The sequence below is a fragment of the Chelonoidis abingdonii genome, chromosome 2, assembly GCF_003597395.2.
Source record: "Chelonoidis abingdonii isolate Lonesome George chromosome 2, CheloAbing_2.0, whole genome shotgun sequence".
Classification (NCBI taxonomy): Eukaryota; Metazoa; Chordata; order Testudines; family Testudinidae; genus Chelonoidis; species Chelonoidis abingdonii.
This window is the reverse complement of record NC_133770.1, coordinates 91,354,901-91,378,378: the sequence shown is the minus strand read 5'-3', so window position 1 is coordinate 91,378,378 and position 23,478 is coordinate 91,354,901. Positions and strand designations below refer to the sequence as shown.

At 45.1% G+C, this 23,478-nt stretch overlaps 1 protein-coding gene across 4 annotated transcripts in view; it reads right to left on the bottom strand.

The window, feature by feature from the left end:
* The window catches only part of GOLGA4 (golgin A4), a 123,220-nt gene extending 115,473 nt beyond the window's left edge, over window positions 1-7,747 (bottom strand). For 3 of the 4 annotated variants that reach the window (XM_032793185.2, XM_075062571.1, XM_075062569.1), the window contains exon 1: window positions 7,280-7,597. In XM_032793185.2, coding sequence (XP_032649076.1) covers window positions 7,280-7,363 — 84 coding nt within the window. In that variant the 5' untranslated portion in view covers window positions 7,364-7,597. Of the gene's footprint in view, window positions 1-7,279 lie in introns of all 4 variants that reach the window. The other variant, XM_075062570.1, reaches the window with a different exon arrangement.
* Window positions 7,748-23,478: the final 15,731 nt, after the last annotated feature.

Here is a 23,478-nt window from a genome sequence, read left to right as displayed (position 1 = left end):
GAGATGGCATTTTAGTGTCATTACAAAGTAGTTTTACGTTTAAAGGTTTGCGTGCATATATTTTACACACACACACTTATTCACTCAATCATTTTGATGGGTAGTGTCTTCTGGTTCCCTTAACTTATGCGTTTAAAGGATCGCAAATACAAGTGGCACAGAAACTTATTTAAACTTGAATGAACACAGTTTTTAAAGGCAACTCATACTTTTTCTGGATTTTGCAGGATTTATCTTTTAAGAAATATAAAAATGTGTATTTTCCTCTCAATGTATATTTTTCCATTCACATTAATTAAGGCTGTGATATCAGATATTTATCATTTTGGAGGTTTTTATTGGGATGTATTATTAATTTTCTGCAGCTTGAGATAACTTTGTTAGCTGAGTAACCCGACACATTATATGTTTAATATTCTACATGTGTAAATATATGCAAAAGTCTGGAAAGTACCCTATCCTGTGGCTAACAACTCCAGAGAACGGCAAGTGCCATAAAATTAGTCAAATACACACTAATTCTAAGTAGCAAAGAAATCTTAAATTTCATGTGTAAATTAAAACAGACTTTTTGGTTAAGGCAATTATTAATTTTTGCCAACACAGTCAAAAATGAGTGGTTCAAAAGGAAGTTTCAAGACTGGGGATGGGGATGACAAGGAAATAATTAAACAAGAGAATTTACAAAAAGCAAGAGAAAAAAAGAAGCTGCACAAGGAAAAGTGAGTAGAAGAATTTAAGACAGTTTTTATGAAGTCAACAAACCAAACAAACTTTATTGTACTGAATGGCTATAATCAAAAGACAAATTTCACAACTTTTGCTGAGTCCTCTCTATACCATAACCAACTCAGATGTAATTTATTAGTCTCATCACACTCAAATATAAAATATCACTATGGACTAACTAAAATATTAAAATACTAAAAGCTCTATGCTATAGATAAAACTAATAAGATATCTCATTGTACATGTCTAACTACTGTTGACAATATACCAAGAATTACAATTACTTTTGTCGCAAATTTACTGTTTGACTTCCAGAAACATGTGATGATAGTAGTATTATCTTGCTTTCAATACCTCTCTATACTTTCCAAATGGATGGCTCAGAAGAATCAGGCATTGAGCATTCAATGTTTTATGATATGGATAGTAGACTATCCATCCACCGAAAAGAAAGGCCTTGGCTACACTTGAGAGTTACAGTGCTGATGGTGGCTTTACAGCGCAGTAACTCACTCCCCGTCCACACTGGCAAGGCACATACAGCGCTCTATGTCCCTGGCTACAGTGCTGCTTGTACTCTACCTCGACGAGAGGAATAAAAAGAGAATAGCCCTGCAGCTGCAGCGCTGGGGTGCCAGTGTGGCCACCCAGAGTGCTCTGATTGGTCTCCAGAAGTATTTGGCAGTATCCCAGCATCCCTGTTCTAGCCACTCTGCTCATCAGTTCGAACTCTACTGCCTTGGCCTCAGGTGACCAACCATCAGACCTGTCCTTTAAATTCCCCAGGAATTTTAAAAATCCCCTTCCTGTTTGCTCAGCCAGGTGTGGAGTGCAATCAGTGAATCTTTCCAGGTGACCATGCCTCCACGCGCCAAACAAGCCCCAGCATGGAGCAATGGCAAGTTGCTGGACCTCATCAGTGTTTGAGGGGAGGAAGCTGTCCAGTCACAGTTGCACTCCAGATGTAGGAATTATGATACCTTTGGGCAGATATCAAGGGACATGATGGAAAGGGGTCATGACCGGGATGCACTGCAGTGGGTTAAAGTGCAGGGTTAAAGAGGAGGAGCTGTGGAGTGCCTACTGCAAAGCCTGCAAGAGAATCCGCCGCTCCAGTGCTGCACCCACGAACTGCCATTTCTACAAAGAGCTGGACGCGATACTTGGCGGTGACCCTACCTCCACTCAGAGCACCACCATGGACACTTCAGAGCAGGAGGAGGAAGAGGAGGAAAGCGAGAGTGAGGGAACTGGGGCCGGGGGAGACACCCTGAAGTCCCTGGAGGCATGCAGCCAGGAACTCTTCTCAAGCCAGGAGGAAGGTAGCCAGTCACAACAGCCGGTACTTGGTGGAGGACAAACAGAGGAGCAGATTCCCCGTAAGCGGCTTTTATTTTCAGGATGGAAATTTTTCGGGAGAGGAGGGTTAGGGCTGCATGCATGCCTAGATGCGGAATAGCACATTGATGTGGTCTACCACGTCATGGTAATCGGCCTCAGTAATCTCTTTGAAAGTCTCATCCAGAACATGGGAAATGCGCTCGCGCAGGTTTATTGGAAGAGCCACTGTCCTTGTCCCAGTCAGGCTAACGTGTCTGCGCCACTGTGCCACGAGGGGTGGGGGGACCATTGCTGCACACAGGCAAGCTACACAGGGGCCAGGGCGGAAGCTGCATTGCAGTAGAAGACCCTCTCCTGCTTCCCAGGTCACCCTCAGCAGTGAGATATCTTGCAGGATAAACTCCTGTGGAAAATGTTGGGACAGTGTTCACTGTAGGTGCCCCCTGCAGCTGTTGGCTCTCCCCAAGGCACAAAAACCCAGAGGACAGTACAGTCCTGAAACAATCAGTCCCCCTTTCTCATCATTTCGGGGCTCCCGTGGGTTATGTGCGCTCTCTTTGGGATGGGAAAATTATGCTATTGTGTAGACTGTGTGTGCCCTCCTTAAGTGCGGGGGAATCATTACTCTGTTTGGTATAAACAACGCTGCCTCTGTTAAGTGTTGCATTCTGCCTTTACAGATGCAACCTTGAGATCTCGGCTGTCCTTATTATCAACAGCTGAGAGACTGCAAACTCCGGAAGAGATCGCGAAAAAGCAAAGACGACATGCTGCACAAAGTGATTCATCAATCTCTCATAGAGAATCAAAAAGCACAGGCGTGGAGGGAGAGGGAATGCAGGATCCGCAAGGAAAATGCAGCGCACAGGAAGCAAAGCACGGAGCAGCTAATGAGCATCCTGTAGCACCAAGCGGACTCTATCCAGGCGCTCGTAGCCATGCAGGCGGAGCACTACTACCCCCGTCCCCACCTGCAGCCCTTGTCCCAAAGCTCTTTCCCTTGTGCCCTCATGTCAGCTCCACCCCCCCTTCCCCAACATCCAGGTTCTTACTGCCACCAGCTGCCTCCAACACCTGTATGTTTACCAATCAGCCCTGAGAACTATGACCCTTACCCTCTGCACTCAACCCCCATCATCATGCAGCATAACCATCCTGAAGTGCCGCACTCATTTCACAGCACTCCAGACAGGACATATGCAAATCTGTGATTGTACTATTTCCCATCCCATCCCCTTGGCCTTTCTGATTCTCAAAAAGTTGTGTTTCTACATTAATTTTCTTTTCAATAAATGGACTTTTTGGCTTTGAAAACGGTCTTTATTACTGCATAAAGTAAAAGATACCTTAGCCCAGGAAAGAAACAGGCACTGCAAATCAGCTTAGCAAACACAGATTCCTACTAACATTGTAACCACTACACATTACTGTTGGTTTTCAGCCTCAAATTCCTCCCGCAAGGCATCCCTAATCCTTGCAGCCCTGTGCTGGGCCTCTCTAATAGCCCTGTTCTCTGGCTGTTCAAATTCAGCCTCCAGGTGTTGAACCTCTGAGGTCCATGCCTGACTGAATCTTTCACCCTTCCCTTCACAAATATTATGGAGGGTACAGCACACAGATATAACCACGGGGATGCTGTTTTCGCCCAAGTCCAGCTTCCCATAAAGAGATCGCCAGTGGCCTTTTAAAACGGCCAAAAGCACACTCCACAGTCATTCGGCACCGGTTCAGCCTGTAGCTGAACCATTCCTTGCTGCTTTCAAGGCTCCCTGTGTAGGGAACTGCAAGAGCATGCATGTTCTTTCTCTCTTTCTGCAGCCAGAGAGTTTGGGGGGCGGGGGAGAAAGGGGGACTTGGGGAGCAAAGGAAATTTGGGGTCTCCAAGTTGAGACACCTGACACCTACTAGCTAGCAACTCTTACAAAAGATGAAGCTACATACAAAGCAAGGCCCAGGAACAGTAATAGGTTCTTACCTAGTCATTGTACCTGAATAAGTGGCACTAGCTTATCAATCAGTCTTGGGCCAGAACATTTAGTCCTCTAGCTTCTAGTGACTGGTAAAATCACCAAGCCTTAACGGCAAGGTGAGAAGATGTGTGCACAGTGGGAGAGTAAATGGAGTAGAGACAGACTGAAGAAAGATTACATAATGTAAGAGGTAAAGACAATATACCAAAAAAGAAAGAGCAGACAGTGAAGACAGCCCAAGAAAAGATGCACCATGACAGGATATAAGAAAAGAGTGAAAGTAGTGAAGTCGTGAAGGGAAAGAAAATCTAAAGCAACAGATGTTGTAAGTTTCTTTTTTTTTTAATTTTGTCTGGAATAGAAAATTGATTGACAGAATATAATTAAATTAACTGCTTGCAGTTATTTTATTCCTTTAAATTACAAGGAGTGTGGGGGAGGAAAAAATACTTTTCACTCTGACTGGGAGATCTTCTGTAAATTTTTTGAGGGCTGATGCCATTTCTTTTGATTTATGTCATTTGCTTTCATTGTCCAAGTTGTATGAAATGTAGAGTTAGCAGATTAGTAATTCCAGTTTCATTCAAAGTCAAATTTCACTCTGATTTCACACACTAACACAGTGGTGCAATTCTGGAGTTGTCAGTGTTGCAGGATAATGTTTAAAACTAAACATGTCTGTTTTCATTGTGGGGTTTGGGGTTTTTAATTCATTTCAAAGTGACAATATAGTATATCAGATCACTGACAGATCAGAAACTGACAGTATGGTGGAACAAATAAAAGTGTTATTTAACTTAGTTTGAACTGTTTGATTCAGTTTCACAAGATTTGCCAATGAATAGTTCAACAGAGAAATAAAGTCTGACTGTACATTATGCTAGTGAAAAAACCACCACCACACTCAGGAACAAATTTATCCACAACATTGATTCACAATAACTACTGATTCCTCAATATATACCGACTGTCCCAAACTAAATGGGGTAAAATTTTCAGTGTGATGCACAATGATTTAGCTGAAATGTCTCCTTAAAATTAAACTGAAGTGTTATAGCTAAATCACTCTATAATTTATTGAAAACATGCATACAAATATATTGCCTCAGATCTATCACTGATGAAAGCAATCCTTTACTACTACAAAACTGTGAAGAGACCCATAACTAATGGCATATGAAAGAATTCAAAATGAAATGTGATAATTCACTACACAAACTTATAAAGATCTTGTTTACAGCTCTCAACAAAAAAGATCATTCCTACTTGAAGAATCGGGATCTTGGATGAAACTGAGTGTAAATATACATACCCAAAATACTTACTAGAAGTTGCTCTTCCGCACAGCCTATCATGTACTTAATGATTTTGTTTAGTTTTGCCCTTTGAGTTACTGCCGTCTGTGACAAGCATACATTCTATATTATTATAATTTACAAAATTGCTGTTGCATGTCATCTCTAAAATCCAATAATAACTTTACCTTTACTGAAGTACATATTGGACAAAAAAAATGTCAAGTTGTTTAATGTGCAAGAGAATGTAATAAATGTCCACGGATTCCAGATATTCTATATGTAAAAATTCAAGTATAATCCAAGAGTATTTTAAAATCTTAGTAATATTATAGTAACTTAAATAACCAAGAAGTATCAGTTTCTAAGATTAAGTAACCAAATAGTCTCTGAAGTGCAGGTGGGTTTTTTTGTGTTTTTTTTCCTTAATTTCTTTAAAGTTAAAAGCAGCATGGGAGAAGAGTAGGGCGACCAGATAGCAAGTCAGAAAAAATCAAGACGGGGTGGGAGGTAATAGATGCCTATATAAGAAAAATCCCTGAATATTAGGACTGTCCCAATAAAATCGGGACATCTGGTCACCCTAAAGAAGAGAAAGTTCCAGGAATACATGGGGGCAGGGGAAAACAAAAACAAAAACGAAAAAGACCCCCAAAGCCTCAAGTTCAAGGTTTGGTAGGGGGTGAATACATTAATTTTTAAATAGTTAACGATTCCTTCATTTATAAAATATTGTTCAACATTAAGATGCAGTCAGACAAAAGTAATTCACTATAGTTTAGATGTCATTAGCAGCTTATATTGAAATTTAATCACCTCTAAACTTGGTTATTGGCAGAATATACTATTATATTATAGGTGACACAAAGATAACCACTGACCACAATGCTGAACTGTGAGGTCTGATGTAAACAAAAATATTATATCATATGAAATTCTTTAAATGCAAAAAATGCAATAGTTTCATCACCCACATTATTCTCGCTAACCTGACAACTAAAAATGTTTTGTATGAATACTGAACGAGAAGATTAACATGAAAATCAGTTCTCAGCAGTCTCTAGAAGACTTGAGCATCACACAATTTAGCATAATTCAGCATGACTGGCACTGCCTATTTAAGGCTATAACAGCAGGTGTTGTATGTTTGCGGGGGGATTTTTCACTGTGCCTACCTTGCACAGTGCCCAAGTAAATATATTGGTGTCTCACTTTCAAAAGCACTAAGTTCATAGACTTTTATTTTTAAAGCACACTGCACATTTTTCCTGGGAAATAACTGATTTGTCTGGGGGCAGCAGTTTGCTCACTTTGTAAGAGGAAAAAACAGAGCCCAAAGGTTAATGTGGTATATATAGAGTTCTATATAATTTCTCAGGACTTCAATAGGAGTCTTGCCTGAATAAGAATTAGTTTCTGTTTCTGACAGCCAAAACACAACTTGTACAATGACTTTGTGCTTTATCTGATTTCTCTTTTAATCCAAGATCCAAAATCATACCAAGAAGTAGAGATCTGGGTATTTTATGTCCTATATTAAAACCGGGACAAAGAGGAAGAAATAAAGTCAGAGAAGAAGTGCCCTGTCCCCTGAAGCGCTTCAGGAAGTTATAACACGTCTTTGCGATAATAAATGTGAGCTTCCAACCAGGGAAGGAACTAATGAGGGAGTCGAGGTCGGGGGGAGGGAGGTGTCACTGATGTAAAACGAATCAGTCAGTCGTGAGCACGCAGCTCTGACAGACCCACAGCGGGATGCCGGGGCTGCCTCCTCCAGAGGTTGCAGAGAAACGGGGCCTAGAGCGCCCCGCCCCTCTGCCTGCAGGTGACGAGTGACACCCCGAACAGCAGCGGGGTTATCACCGCACCCCGCTGCTTTATCCCCTTCTGAGCCCCCTGGACTCGCGGGAGGCTGAGGAGGCACAGGGCCCCGGCGCGCGGTACCTGCGGCTGCTGGGGCGCCCGCCCCCCGGGGCTCCGCGGCTGTGTTTGCTCCTCGACGATTTTCTGCCTCAGTTTCTTGAACATGGCTGCGGCCCCCCCGCGCCCCGGGGAGAAGGGGGCGGCAAGGGGAACAGGGGGAGCCGCCCCCGCTGCCGGTCCCCGCTCTGGCTCCGGGACGGGCCGTCAGTCTCTCTCCCGCGCCCCGTTCCCTCTCCCCGCGGCCTGGGGCTCAGGGGTGGTTGGGAACCGAGCTCCTCCCGCGAGCAATGGTAACTCCGCTCCCCGGCTCAGTCACCGCCGCTTCACCTCCGCTCCTTCCGGGATCCTGCTCCCCAGCAGGTGAACAGAAGAGCCACTGCGCCTGCGCGGCCAACGTGGAGCTGAGACGATGGGACGCTACGGCGAGTAGCGAGGGACAAACCGCCTGGGGGCATTCCCCGTGCCCCAGCCCTGTTAGTGTCATTCCCAAAGGGGCGGGTGCGCTGTGCCCAGCAATGACTGGGTGAAGGGCAGAGGGAGCCGCTCTGCAGCTCAGTCCCCACATCCCTCTGCCCTGAGCAACGCCCTAGGAAATGCCCTTTAGGGAACGGTTCTACCTGAGCCCCTTGAAGAAGAGAATCTGGGATTTAATCCGCCTCCCCGCCCCTTCAGTTTCTAGGACAATGGGCAACACTTTCCTCGCGGACGCGTCCAGTCCACCCGCATAGACAGCTGACCGTCCCTTCAGCCCATAAGGGCCCTGCATTCCACGTGCACCTGGCGTCCCCTCCCTTTCATTGTTGAAAACGAGAAATAGGCAGGAAACTGATGTTCTAGAAATAGTTACACGAAAGGAATCGGCTCCACAGCACTTGCCTTTTTCTTCGATGATCACTGTGAGTGTCGCTCATCTTGGATTTTTATCACACAGGTTTTGGCCACATTTGGGTAGAATAAGCGCAATGCACCCACCCACCCAGTTACTCTATATTTCCTGTATTTGGTGCCTAAATGTCCCAAGCCTTTTGCCTAGTTAATACAAGAAACACTTTGTCTCCTCTCTGTCAGCAATGATCGGATGCTGATGCAACCATGCAGTTTTATGCCCAACTCCTAACTTTGTGGTGTGCTCTTTTAAAAATAAGCTTTGCATTATATGTTTTCACAGTTATCTGTATATTTCCTGGAAATGTAGCTGGTTACACTTCTCATTCCTCAACCACAAATGGACTTCCAAAAATGTCTGCAGAAATCTTGATGCTTCTGCCAGGTTACACACTGCTGTCATTTTTAACTAATCAAAAAAGAAAAAATTGATGGGAAACTGTTATTGTTTTCTGTGTATTTCATCTAAGAAGCTAGTCAAGAGAGGTTTGCAGCCTACAGGCAGTACCGGCCAGTGGCACCAAGGAGCCAGGCCCATGCTCAGAAGGGGCCCCAGTCTGCTCCGCTTGCACTGCGCCCCAAGACCCTGCTGGCTTCTCCTGCCCATCATTTGCTCCTCTTGGCCTGCCTGCCAGATGAGGGCTCCCCCCTGGCCGGCCCACAGTGCATATCCAGCTCTGGCCAGTCTCTGATTCCCACCACCTGTGGGGCCCCACCTGTCTCCCCAGAGCTGAACCACCTGGGACTGGTGCAGAAGCCTGGCCACTCTCTGGCAATCATAGGGGGACAACAGTATGGGGGGCTTGGATGGACCCCTCCAGGCAAGTGGGTCCTGAGGCAGCCTGACGGGGGCATACCCTGGCCTGGGTGATCATACCACTCCTGAGGGGCCGTAGCGATTCCATGCCCTGTGACCAGCCACGGCTGTGCTGCTGGCCCGGCAGACACAGTACCGATTCCATGCCCTGTGACCAGCCATAGTTGCCTCCCAGCAGGGTCAGTGAGTGCAGCCAGGAGGCAGGGAGTGGGTCTCTGGGGAGGAGGGGCATCTGGGAGGGGTGCTGGGCTGTGAGAGGCAGGGAAGATCTGTGTGTGTTTGGGCAGTAGTGGAGCTGTGGCAGGGGGGCGCTGTGCAGGGGGTGATGATGTGCAGGGCGCTGTGCATTTGTAGGCGGGTCTTGGGGTGGGTGCTGGCCACAGGGAGTCAGGAGCAGGTGTTGGGCAGGGAGTTGAGTGGCACAACATGGGCCCACTCCCAACAGGAAGGGGCAGGCTGGCAGCACAAGGCAGGCAGGACACTGAATCTGGCAACTGCCGGTTTGTAAATAGTGCCCTGGCATTGGGCTGGGCGGAGCTGGCCCACCCCTGCCATGCCCCCAGCCATCCCCCTTGCTCTGGGGATCGATCTCCCCACACCTTGCTCCTATAGGGGCCCACATATATTTTTGGCACCGGGCCCACCGAAGGCTAATCCAGGCCTTGCCTCTTACATGCCTCCTCCCCTGAGCGCACTACATTCCTGCTCCTCCCGCCTCCCTCCCACTGCTGTTTGGTGGCAGCAAGGGCTGGGAGGTAGGTGGAGATGAGATGAGGTGAGGTGGGGCACGGAGCGCCCATTAATTTTTCCCCGTGAGTGCTCCAGCCCCAGAGCACCCCCAGAATCGGCGCCTATGGAGCCAGGAAGCTGGTTTACAATGTCCAGCACTGCCTGCTGCAGACCATAGCAAGCACACAATTATTTACTTCAGCCAAATAGTCTCTCTTTCCTATGAATCTTACATACACGAGCAATTCAAAGCAGCTTTTGGTAAGCAAGAAAGGTCTTGTTGTAGCACATGGAACACTCTGGTGGACTCTCTAAGAACCACATCCTTCCTCCCCAAGAAATTGGTAGCTTTCAGCTGTGTTCCATTAATATCAGGGGCGGCTCCAGGCCCCAGCACGCCAAGTGCGTGCTTGGGGCGGCAAGCTGCGGGGGGCACTCTGCTGGCGCTGCAAGGGTGGCAGCGGACCCTCCGCAGGCAAACCGCGGGAGGCAGCCTGCCTGCCGTGCTTGGGGCGGCAAAATCCCAAGAGCCGCCCCTGATTAATGGTACAAGCTCAAGTTCTCTTGTATCCTCAAGAATCTGCATACATTCCAATGTATAATCTAACTATTAAATGCAGTATGTGAGTTTGACACTTAGACATGAACTGAAAGGAATATAGATCCCAGAGGTATCAAATAAAAGTGTGGAGTTTGCAGCTGTCTCCTCTCTTTCAGAGCATTGTCCTCAGGGCTGTTTTTAGGCACAAGCAACATATGCCGTGGCATAGGGCACCTCAAAATTTGCATCACCACTGGGTCTTAGTGTCCATCCTCCTGACTTTCCTATCCCTGTTCTGACCCTTCCTGCAGGCACCCACAGCTGGCTGCTGCATCCTGGTGAGTCTTGGGAGGGGATCTAGTAGTTAAACATGAAAAAGCTTTCCAGACTGCCAAATCTATTAGCACAACATTGTTACAGAGCCATTCAAGGGGTAATGAAGCCATTTAACAGGCATTTGCCAAACCCCAGGTATATATGTCAGTTTCTCAATTTACTGACAAAAACAGTTGTGCATTACTGTAATATTTACAAAGAACATGTCAGTGTACAGGACCTTCGTTTAAAATTTGCTTTAAAAATATTTCATTAGTGAGTTGATGAAGATTATAAAATCACATCTCTAAAAAATCCTTGCATTGATTTTTAGATGCACAATCATCTTTAGGCCTTAAATGCTTGGCCTTAAATCTTTAGGCCTTAAATACAGTTTATTAAACAAATCCTTCAAAAGACCACTCTTATCTAAAATACACATTTTAATTACTATAGTAAAAAAAACTTGCTTCCAAAGTCTTCCTCTCCTTTCTGTCCATCCCTTTCTCCCTTCACCCTCTTTCTCCCTTCCCCTTCTCTCCCCTTCCCCACTGAAGAGAGCCCTTAAAGAGACAATACCCCTTTCCTTCCAGATAGCTGGACAAAGAGTTTCCCTTTCTTTATTTCTGACTATCTGATTAACTAATTTTAAGAGAACTCTCCAGCAAGATCAGTACCTTAATAAGATATAAAATCCTTTGTTATGCCTAAAATCTTTGGAAACATATTTTTTAAAGTTGGTGAAATTTCATAAACATGTCTATTGTTATGGAGATATCACAAAGTAAATGAGCGTTCCTTTTTCTAAAAGCAATGAATGTTGTTATGAACACACTAAACCTCTGTGACTGATTAATTTAAAATAATGTCTTTGTTTTGGTGAGTTAAATATGTAGTAATCCGGAATGATTACTTTATGAAGGCTTAAGAGTACATTTAAAATATAAAATCAGTTTAGAAATACTGATTAAGAAAATGTAAAACAGAGAATAGCTGCATCATGTATTCCCTAATATTTAATGTTGTATTCAGCAAGACAGCTGATTCACGCTTACTGCATAGTTTTTGCAAATAAATGTCTGACAAACTTCAGGGCATACCAAAAAACCTGTGACTGACATTTTTTTATTCCCAAATTTAGTGCTTTTAATTAGGTACTGTTGGGATTTTGTGGTTCCCAATAATAACCAAATGAGTCAGATGCCAGGCAGAATCGAAGGTCTTCGATTCAATCCAATTCAACAAGACTTTATTCAATGTGCATGAAGGGAGAGCCCCTGGTACAAAAATCAGCAAGAGTCCCTCCAGCAAGGAGCCCCTCCCATTGTTATATTATAGCACATGGCAGTCACATAGCAAGTTACATAACACAAATCTCTAACCAATCATATTTAACCTTTCCACATATGGATTTGTTCATCATATGTTTATACTTCTCCACTCCACATGTTGAGCTCACCCACCTCCCCTTGGCCTTCTAGAATGTTCCTAGGGTGGTGAGCCACAGCCTCCTTCTTTATGCATAAGTACCTTTTAAATCACATTTTGTTTAAAATGAACACAAGCATACCCTTCAGCTCCCCCATTTGGTTTTGGGGCTAAGAACAATTCTTAGACTCCATTAACACCACTTCATGTATTTATTAGGAGCAATAATTAACCTTATCAACACTTAATTAACTACAATTTTGATAACAGAATTAATAATTACATAATGATATCTACAATAAAAATAATAAGTCCTCATAAGGATGGAACATTGGTCCCATGGGAAAGTTATATAGTTATCTCCAGCCCTTATTCTACTCAGGTGTCTGTGACATGAGAATGGGAGTGGGTGGATGGGCTGAGCCTCCAATTCAGGAGCCCAACCCACAGGAATTAACACCCCTCCAAGGATGGAATGACCATCTCAACATGCCCCTATTATTGATAGGGACCACTCCCCTGCCACCATCCAAGGTGAAGACATTCAGTCTTTGAGAACTGCAGTTCTCACCCAACAGGGCACCTGAGACACGAGTAAGTCTCCTATCAGGGATGCAACTTTTATGTTGAACACCATGCCAGAATAACAACACAGTTCTTCTACACACCTAGACCAATGCTTGCTAATACATTTTAGTATTTTTTAATAGATGGCTGAGTATAACAGTGAGGACCTGACCAACTGTGTTGCTGAGTTAAGGTGATATCTAACTTGATTAGACATGAGCCCTACTCTCACCGCAATAAACTGTCATCCCTGTTACTAACAAATTTTCAACCCAATCCCTATTATTAGATTTGAGTAATGGCATTTACAACTGAACCAGTGGCTCCTGGCCAGGTGATTACATCAGTAAAACACTGAAAGCCACTGCAGCATTAGTAAGCTGAGACCTCTAAAACACTCTGAAGTCTCAGAAACCACTCAAAACAATTAGTAGACCACAAAAATTCCTACATCAATTTTAAACTGGGAATATCAAATGAAAACACTTAATGTTGAGAATGGCTCTCGAGGAGTCGATAGAGTAAACAGGGATTATTGCGAATTCCAGTGACCCGGGCTGCTGAAGGAGTTACCAAGAGAATCGTGTGAGGTCCAGTCCAGGCTGGTTCAAAGGTTCGTTTTCTATAGGCTTTCACCATCACCTGATCACCGGGCTGCACCTCACGTGTCCTCTTCGCTGGCCTTTGGGTTTGGCTCAGTTCAGGGGTCCTATGAGACACACTGAGATAACAATTTGCAATATTCAGCAAACCAGTGGGAGCCGCAATCGGCCAGGCCTGTGGACAGGGCAGGTAAAAAAAGCAGCCCAGCCTGCCAGAGGCTTTCCCTACACAAGCAGTGACCCCAGTTTGAGAAACACTGATATATACGGAGTAGTTAAAGATGCCTGGTATTTTACATATTGTAAAACGTAAGGAAAACTGGTAAAATCAATCCTTTTTTAGATCACCTTTTGTTTGACTGACAGCTAGTCGTGCCTCCACCACTTTTGGTTTCCTTCTAGACAGACTGACAAAAGCAGCATCAAAACTAAAATGCACAAGTCAGTAATATGAGGTGGTAACTCCCACACCATCATAATTTCATTGACATTTCTGGACAAGGTGAACTTTAAGCCTGTGAGGTGTCCCATGCATGCCAGTGGGACTACTCATGTGAGTATAATTTCTGCATGTGCATAAATGTATAACATGATCAGAGCCTTATTCCTCAAGCACAGAGCAGGACAAATGCAAAAGTAAACTTAAAAGTTTACACAGAAAATTTTGTACCTACTACAGTTATACGTAACATCTATAAAGATTAAAACTGAAGAATTTAGCAAAAAAACCCTTTAACTTCCTGTTTATTTATTTTGTGTATTTGATAGCATTTTGAGTACAGTCAGTTTCACTCTTTCCCCTCATTGTCTGTCAATTTCTCATGAAAAGCCTCATATAAACATTAACAACAAGAAGTCCGGTGGCACCTTAAAGACTAACATATTTATTTGGGCATAAGCTTTCATGGGTAAAAAACTCACTTCTTCAGATGCATGAGGTGAAAATTACAGATGCAGACATTATTATACTGACACATGAAGAAAAGGGAGTTACCTCACAAGTGGGGAACCCGTGTTGACAGGGTCAATTGAATCAGGGTGGATGTAGTCCACTCCCAATAATTGATGAGGAGGTGTCAATTCCAGGAGAGAGAAAGTTGCTTTTGTAGTGAGCCAGCCACTCCCAGTTCCACACCCTGATTCTAGGCATGTGTCTGTATGGATATAATGGCCTGTAGAATGTGATGTTAGAGAGCTGCCTAGCGGCCTCTTGTTCATATTCCAACAGCACCTCTTTTGTCAGCCTTTTTTGATTATGTCAGAGTTGTTCCTGAGGCTGTTGATGGCATTGTGTTCTGAGATTATGGGGCAAGTGATCCTGCTTTTCCACAATTTCAGCCCCTGAATGTCGACGGAAGCAATCTATGTAGAAGTCCGTTCTGTTGTTTCGACCTTCAGGAGGAGTCCATGCAGAATCCTTCTTTTTGCAGTGCTGGTAGGGAGGATTCTGTGGGTTAGTATTGTTGGGGGGGGGAGGGGAGAAAAGCTCCAAGTAACTAGGCAATATGGCGTGGGGTCAGAAGTTTACATTCTTAGGCCTGCTAGCTAGCATAAGTACATGTGATCATTTATCATTTTCTTTTGTTCTTTTGTTTGTGGTACAAGAGGTAATCGATCAAAGGGGGGAGGGGTCAGTAGTATGGGTTAAGGATATAGTTAATTAAAAGATCCGGTAGTTAATGAATTGTAAATGATGAATTGTAGCACCTGTGAACATCTCTGTAAATAAGTAAAGTATATAAGACATGGCAACGCATAGTAATTCGTGCATGATTTGAGAGTTGCATCTCCGTGCACCTTATTTGAGCTCAAATAAAGTAATACTAGCCTCTCCACTCCGGTGTGGTTATTTGGGGATACGCACACCGGGCAAACGAACCCCAAACCGTTGCTCTCCCTGCAACAGTATGTTGTTCAAAGGTGTGTTGGAAATATTTTTTGAGCCTGAGATGTCGAAAGTAAGATTCGAGGTCACCGCAGAACTGTATCATGTTTGTGGGTCTGGAGGGGAAAAAAGGAGATGCCCTGAGATAGGACAGACTTTTCTGCCAGGCTAAGAGTATAGCTGGAAAGATTAACAATATTGTTGGGTGGGTTAAGCGAACTACTGTTGTGGCTCCTTGTGGCACGTAGCAGTTTAGATAGCTTAGCGTCCTTTTTCCTTTGTAGAGAAACAAAGTTTGTGTTGTAAATGGCTTGTCTAGTTTTTGTAAAGTCTGTCTATGAGGAAGTTTGTGTGAAAGGTTGTTTTTTTATGAGAGTATCCAGTTTTGAGAGCTCATTCTTAATCTTTCCCTGTTTGCTGTATAGGATGTTGATCAGGTGGTTTTGCAGTTTCTTTGAGAGTGTGTGGCACAGTCTCTCAGCATAGTCTGTGTGATATGTAGATTGTAATGGATTTTTTACCTTTAGTCCTTTTGGTATGATGTCCATCTGTTTGCATTTGGAAAGGAAGATGACATCTGTAGGTATCTATATGAGTTTTTTCACGAAGTTGATGGATTTCCGCTCCATACAGCTAAATTCAATGCCTTGCATAATGACAAGTTTCAGAGTAGCAGCCGTGTTAGTCTGTATCCGTAAAAAGAACAGGAGTACTTGTGGCACCTTAGAGACTAATGAATTTATTTGAGCATAAGCTTTCATGGGCTACAGCCCACAATAGCTCATCTTAATTAATTAGCCTCTTAGAGTTGGTAGGGGAACTCCCACCTTTTCATGTTCTCTGTATGTGTGTATATATATCCTCACTATATGTTCCATTCTATGCATCCGATGAAGTGGGCTGTAGCCCACAAAAGCTTATGCTCAAATACATTTGTTAGTCTCTAAAGTGCCACAAGTACTCCTGTTCTTTTTGTGGATACAGACTAACATGGCTGTTACTCTGAAACCTGCCATTTAAATCACAGGGACTATAAATGATAGCATGCAGTGTTGTATCCTTGTCAGTCCCACAGGATACTGGTAATATCTTTTATTGAACTGACTGCTGTTGGTGAGACAGACAAGCTTTTGAGCTACACACATAGCTCTTCTTCATGTCTGAAACTTCAGAAACAAGTGTTACTGCTATGTTAATAGGCCACTTCATTTTGAATGGTCCCTTGAAATATGTGTTAACTATTTATGCTTAACAGTCTGTTCCATCTTATTCAGCTGTGACACTCTGAGTACGTTTCCCAGACCCGAAGAAGAGCTCTGTGTAAGCTGTGCAAGTCTCTTACTGGATCAGCTTCTGTTGGTGACAAAGATATAACGTCACCCAACTTGTCTCTCTAATATTCATGGACGTGAAGATAAGGGGGTGTGCTTGCAGAATTGAGGCCTAGATGTGCAGCTCCAGGTTTCATAATTGTCCTACTACTGCTGATAAGCTCACAACCACAGCATTCTTCTCATTTGCATAGGGTTGAGAGGTAATCAGTTTTTACAAAGAAAATGCAAACAGATTTGGAAATTTTAAGTCTAAACAAATACTTTACAGGTTTGGAATCTTAGGGTAAAATTTTCAAAAGTGCCTAATTGATTTAGGAGGCCACATCTCATTTTCAAAAGTCACTGTGGCCCATAGCCTAGAAGGTATTTAGATTTGAATCAATGGGAGTTAGGCACTTAAATCACTGAGGCACTTCTCAAAATGTTACCCTTGAACTTTAGGAAACTGGCTAATTCCTAGTTCCCTGGGAACAAGTTAATTTCCAGGTTTGTGGGTGCATGGTGGCAGGAAGGTTTCCTAATTCTAGTGGAGTGCATTCCAACTTGGCTTATCTTCCTGCTTCTAGAATCACAACCTCACTCCCCTGGCTTTTGCTCCAATTGCAGCCCATCTCCACTTGCTGCTGAGTACCCACCCTGGCCTTGGAAATCTGTAGGTTGTGTTGGAAACTCAGGCTGGGGATAGGACAAAGAACTGGGATAGGAGCCAGCAGCAGGGTGAGGTGAGTAGGGAGCATGAGGCTGACACGTACAAGTTAAGAAAGGACATATCAGGGAGGTGAAAGAGGTCTCTTTTGCTTAGGAGAGAGAAATGAGACCCCTGTTCACTTGTAACTCATTAAGAATGTGACTTGTGCTTAGAAATTAGAGAAATTCACAAAGATATTAGTCAACCTTTAAATTGTGCTGTTGAGTATGGATACTGCAACCTACATATTTTAGGTGTAAATTATACTGCAGTCTATATTAAGGGTACGTCTACACTGCACGATTATTTCGAAGTAGTTTAAACCGATATTACAAAACCGATGTTATAAAATCGGTTTTGCGCGTCCACAATGCGATCACAAAATCGATTGCTTGCGTCCATGGTCCAAGGCTACCATTGATTTAAGGAGCGGTGCACTTGCGGTAGCTTTTCCTCAGCTATCCCATAGTTCCCACTTCCGTGTTGAGAGCACGAGTGCCTGACCTGGGGCAGAAAACATATGCCCCGGGTGGTGCTGGGTACAGCCTCACCCCTCCCTTTGTGAAGGCAGTCAGACACCCTTTGGCGCCTTTTTCGCGAGTTGCTTGAGCAACGCCATAGCACGCAATCATGGACCCTGAGATCACAAACGTAATTCCTGAACCGTTGTCAACACCCTCGCGTACTCGCGTGCTGACTATACTGAACAATGAACTGCAAAGCAGAGGAGGAGGTGCAGATTTGCTGAGCGGCAAGGACGAGCGATGACGAAGATGGAGGCCAGAATTCTCCATAACCGCTGGCCCCAGCGTTTTGGAGCTACTGCTATTAACGGGGCATCTTCTACCCATTGAAACGCCGAATTTGGGCACGTGGAAACCAAGCACCAGGGACTGGTGGGACGCATTTTTTGATGGTTGGGACGTATTCGCAGTGGCTGCGAAACTTTCGCATGCGTAAGAGCACTTTTTAGGAACTTTGACATGGCCTTTCCCCTGCCCTGAAACTCCATAATACAAACATGAGAGCAGCCCTCACGTGGAGGAAGCGTTAGTGGCAATAGCCCTCTGGAAGCTTGAACGCCAGACAGCTACCGGTCAGCGGGAATCAATTTGGAGGGCGGCAAATCTACTGTGGGGCCATGCAGTGATGCAGTAGCCAAAGCAATCGTTAAGCTGCTGCCCTACGAAAGGTTTGTGACTCTGGAACGTGCAGGTGATAGTGGATTGGCTTTGCTGTAATGGGTTTCCCGAAACTGTGGTGGGGCCATACGATGGGAATCCCATATCCCTATCTTGGCCCCCAGAACACCAGAAGGCCCCAGTACGTGAACTCGCGAAGGGGACTTTTTCATGGCTGCCTGCAAGCACTGGTGGACCACAAGGGACGTCACCCACATCCCACGTGGGAAGGCCGGAGGAAGGGTTCATGACTCTCGTGTCCCTTCAGGAGCACTAGGTCCTGTGTTAAACGGCTACAGCAAGGGAATTACTTCCAACCAGGAAAATAACCGTTGGTAAATGTTCAAATGCCTATATATCCTGCGGGCACCCAGCCTACCCTTGATGCCATGGCTCAATGAACCATTACACTGGCCAAGCCTGGACAGTGGTCGGAGTCTGTTCAACTACAGGCTTGAGCAAGTGCGGATGTGTAGAATGCTGCATTTGGCCGTTATAAGGGTCGCTGGCGATCATTAACTTTACTCGCTCAGACCCTCAGCCAAACCATGTCCGCTTGCTATTGCTGGCTTGCTGTGTGCTCCACAATCTTTGTGAGACTTTAAGGGGAGACATTCTATGGCTGGGGTGGGAGCTGAGCAAAATCACCTGGCCGCTGAGTACGAGCAGCCAGAGACCAGAGCGATTAGAAGAGCACACCTGGAGGCGCCTGCGCATCAGAGAAGCCTGAAAACGAGCTTTCAGCACGGCCCAGGGTACGGACATGTGCTCTGTTTGCTTCCCCTTGATGAACCCTCCGCACTTGATTGGACTTATTCATGCTGTAAGCAACCCACCCTCCCCCTTTCATTACAGGTTGGCGAATTGGAAATAAATTCGTTGCTCGTTAAAAAATCCTTTATTATACATTAAAAGTAGATTTATGCATCTGTTACAAAATCATGAGTTTTTCGCATTACTCGATTCCCTGATAAGCAACCCACCCTCCCCCTTTCGATTGTATATCCTGTTATTACAATAGGAAACTATAAAAAAGGCAGAGATTAGGTAAGGCCGCGCTTGTCCCGGCTTCATGGCTGCTGTGCTTTGGAAGGAGGGGGAAGGAAAGGGCTAAAGCACATTGTAGCGTAATACAGCCTTTTCCTTGAACTCTGCAGGGGTGTGGAGGGAGTAGGCGGATGCCAGAGAAAGCCTTCCCCCACGCGTTCTTACACGTTCTGGGGTGAGGGAGATATGGACGTGGGCTTGCAGGGAGGTTAAAAACAGGGGCTGCAGCGGCACTCTGTCTTACTGTGCTGCTTCTTTCCTGAAGATGCCACCATGCGTTGGAGGATTTCAGTTTGAGAACGCAGCAGATCAGCGTTGCATCTCTCCAATCGTGGTTCCTGCCTAGCCCTCTCAGATCGTTCACTGGCATCTTTCCTGTACTTTGCCTACCACATCCTTCCAAATCCTTCTGTTTTATCCCTCTCATTGCGTTGTTACTTCAATTATTTCTAAAGTGAAACATTTCATCTCCGTCTTCTTCTTCCTCCCGCAACGTATCAACAGCACGCCCTCGTGATGCATAGGGACTTCAGAGAAATGTGCAGCTGCATGGGAAGGCAAACCAAGGTGATAAGTCATTGAAAGATACCTTTTACAGAGCAATGATAGTACTTCTTTCACATAGAACACTACTTTCCACCTTTACAGACACATGTGATCTCTATAACAAGGTTCGACATTTTGTATCGTTGTTAAAATATTGCAGTGGTCTGTGTGACTTGGCACACCCACAGACGCAGGTTACGGCCACCTTACGTCCACGCCGGCGATGTAAACAAAGTGAGGCTTTAAATTTTGACTTTCTCCGCCTCATATACACAGTGACTATATGAGCCTTGCTCCTGTTAAAGAGGAACCTGCAAGGCCCAAACCCCCATCTTTGCACATCCACCAACAGCACATGAGCTCCTATAAATATACGATCGCTGCTAGTGACACCCTACATCCCCCCCGCATCGGTAACTCTCTTGTTGCTGGTAGCAGGGAAGAATCCTGTTGCCAGACGCTGGAAACTCGTCGCTTATCCTCCTCCCATCCCCCGCTCTGGCCTAGTTAGCAAAATCGCAATGTCTGCCCCCTTTACATTTCCGATTGTTCTACAACCCGTAAACAATGATGATATCTCTCTCCTGACAATAGCACCGCGGAGGCAGATCGTTTGTTTATGCAAATGCCTTCAGTGCAATGCCTTCAATGCCTGCGCAGTACCAAATGTCTTGCCAAAATTGCATGGCGTTGAAAAGTTACCTACTATGGGGGAACGGAGAAGGCTTTGTCTTGGCCAGAAATGTTCTCATATAGGTCATAAGGGTTTTGAGTTCCTCCAGACCGATGAGTTCCAGTGGAACATTTAATTGGAGGATTTTCGCTCCATCCCCAGACATGTTAACGAAATTTCCTGCTAACAGTTAATGGCTGCGACTGCAGCAAAAGCCCTAGGTGTCAATGCGATCTACAAAAAACCGTCGTTGTTTAATCCGTGTTTTGTACAGAATGAAAGGGGACACTTACCGGAGGTCCTTCCATGCTTCACGTCTGGGCTTTTCTCGCTTGGGGAGCGGCAGGGACTGTAATTCTTGGGTCTCAAAAGATCCTGGCTGTTGGGGCTTTACGGACTGCTGTGTGCTAATCACCACGGTCACTTCATCCTCAAATTCGTCTCCATTCTTCCACCCTCGGCTACATCCTCAGAAAACACTGATATTTCATCCCAAAAGTCTGAATCCTTATCGGACAGGAGGTGCGGGCACTGCGTAGTGCTTGAACCCCAAAAATTGCATGTAGTTCAGCATACGAAGCGCATTTTCTCGCTCAGAGTCCTACCTTCTGTTTGCTTCTCCTGGCTTTCTGGTAACCCTGTCTAAGTTCCTTCACTTTCACTCGGCACTGAAGGGGAGTCTCATGCTGTTGCCTTTTATCAGCCATAGACTTGAAATTCTTTTCAAAAACTTTTTTCATTTCGTCTTTTGGAACGCAGTGCTTGAGCACTGAGTACCTCACCAAGATAGCGATCAGATCCAGAACTCCTGTGTGGTCTCCAAGCTGGCGCTCTTCTTCGATTATCAGGAGATGCATTGGTGACGAGTGCAAATGAGCTCTGTGTGGGTCACCTGTGTGTGTATTTGCTGACTCCTCACGGTGGACAATCAGGAAAGAATTCAAAAGTCCGCGGGGATTTCAGGCTTTTTCCTGTTTACCTGGCCGTGCATCACAGTTTTAGTGCTCCGATGCTATCATGAGTTGCCCCTGTGACAGTTGTTTCTGAAAACCCAATGGAGTGGCTCACTTGGGCAGAGTCAATCGCTTCCCTTCTGGTTTCTAAAAATTGTATGTCCTGCCTGGACTGTCATAGCCACGACTGCCTGCCTCAAGTGCCCCCTCCCCCCGGTTTATGTCACCAATAAAGTCTATGTTTCTTATTCTTGTATTCCTTTACGACTGTCTGACAGAAATGGGGGGTGGGACCCTGCCACGGTTAGACTGCGAGGGTTGGGGATGAGAGGTGAAGCAATTGGTTGCGGTTTCTTTGCCAGGGGAACCCCCTGTTAATACAGCCCACGGTGAGTAGCTGTGCTCTTCAATACACTTGACTCTTCCTTCAGAGAGTAGTTATCGTGTTAGTCAGATCTGTAAAAGCAGCACGAAATCCTGTGGCACCTCATAGACTAACAGTACGTCTGTTACTCTATAAGGTGCCACAGGATTCCTTGCTGCTTTGAGCTCTTCTTGTAGTCAGGACTGACTCTATTTTAGACAGCATAGAGGGAGGCGATTGACTTCAGTGGCCAATGTAAGAGCCTCCCCACCTCTCCGTCAATCCCAAGTTGCTTTTGCGTGGCTGCCCCGGCTGATTTTAGCCAGGGGCACTCATGATAGCAGCGCGGACAGTTCAGAGAAGGAGAAAATACCGTCATTGTCATTACCAGGTTTTCTTCTGCAGTAGACGGTACAGAACGACTGGTAAACCATCTCTGCTACTCATTTGCAAAGCAATTGAATGCTGTGATGTAAGCCCTTTCGAAGTGTCGCCTCTGTCTCCACGGCATCCTTTGACACAAAATGTGACGGAAAAAAACAAAAAAGCCGACTGGCTCTAGTGCTGCCGTGCTATCTGTTTTCTGCAAGGCGCAAAATCCAGGAGAAAAATTGTGCAAAAGGACTCGTCTGATGATGTTTCCCGGAGCAAGGAATGACTGACGAACATTACCCAGACCCCCTGTGACCATTACATTAGCTCAGGCCGGCGGGATCATGCGAGGAACGGAAAGGGTGGGTGCTGAGGCACTCCGCTATCCCACAGTCCTCAGCAGTCTCGTAAAACTATTTGCTATTCTTGCGCTTACGCCCAGTGTCTGTAGCTTACAACACGTGTCTTTATGGTTCACGGAACAGCTATTCAGTTTCTTTCCCCTACCCAGCACTGAGAAATGACAGTTAAATAAAGCAATCCTGAGTTACTTAACAATTCACCCCTCTTGTACTGAATGCTACTGATAGAGGCGAATCTGCGCCACTGAAGAGCATTTAGAGACTTTGCCACTAGTGGCCAGTATCATAACCATATGAATTAATCTGAGAGATGTGATTACTTGCACTTGAAAACTCCCGCTCCTCTCCTTCCTGGTGGTATGATGGCTACAGTACTACTGTAGACAGCAGAACTGTTACCATCTCCCCTCTTTTGTTACACTCACCAGTAAATGGAGACAGAACGAATAATAACCCTGTTAAATTTTTTGAAGGAAAAGGGGATTAACTCACTTGGGACTGAGTCCAATCCTGCCCTTTACGGTTAATAAAAATAGACGAGTCAGTCCAGACAAGAATAGTGATACAGTAGTTTAAAATCAGTACAGCGCAGCCTGCTCATCTGCGTCAGTATTCACAGAGGGAGCCGCTGCCAAGTAACGCAACTGTTGCTTACCCACCTTACTGGGGCTACCACTGCAGTTGCCCCCCACCCATTGTTGGTCATGGATGTTATTTGAAGAATGCAACTGAATAAGAATCACAGAGTAGTTACTGAGATCAAATGAGGGGGATGGGAAGCCACGCATGGACTATGACAGTCCATGCAGTCAGAATCTTTGCTTTACGCAAGAGAGAAGGGTTCGATGAAGCTCAGCCCCCAGGTGATAAGATGAAGACAGTTACAGGCCGTTCTTACCATTCCCTGTTCAGAAAAAGGCGAAGTCATTCC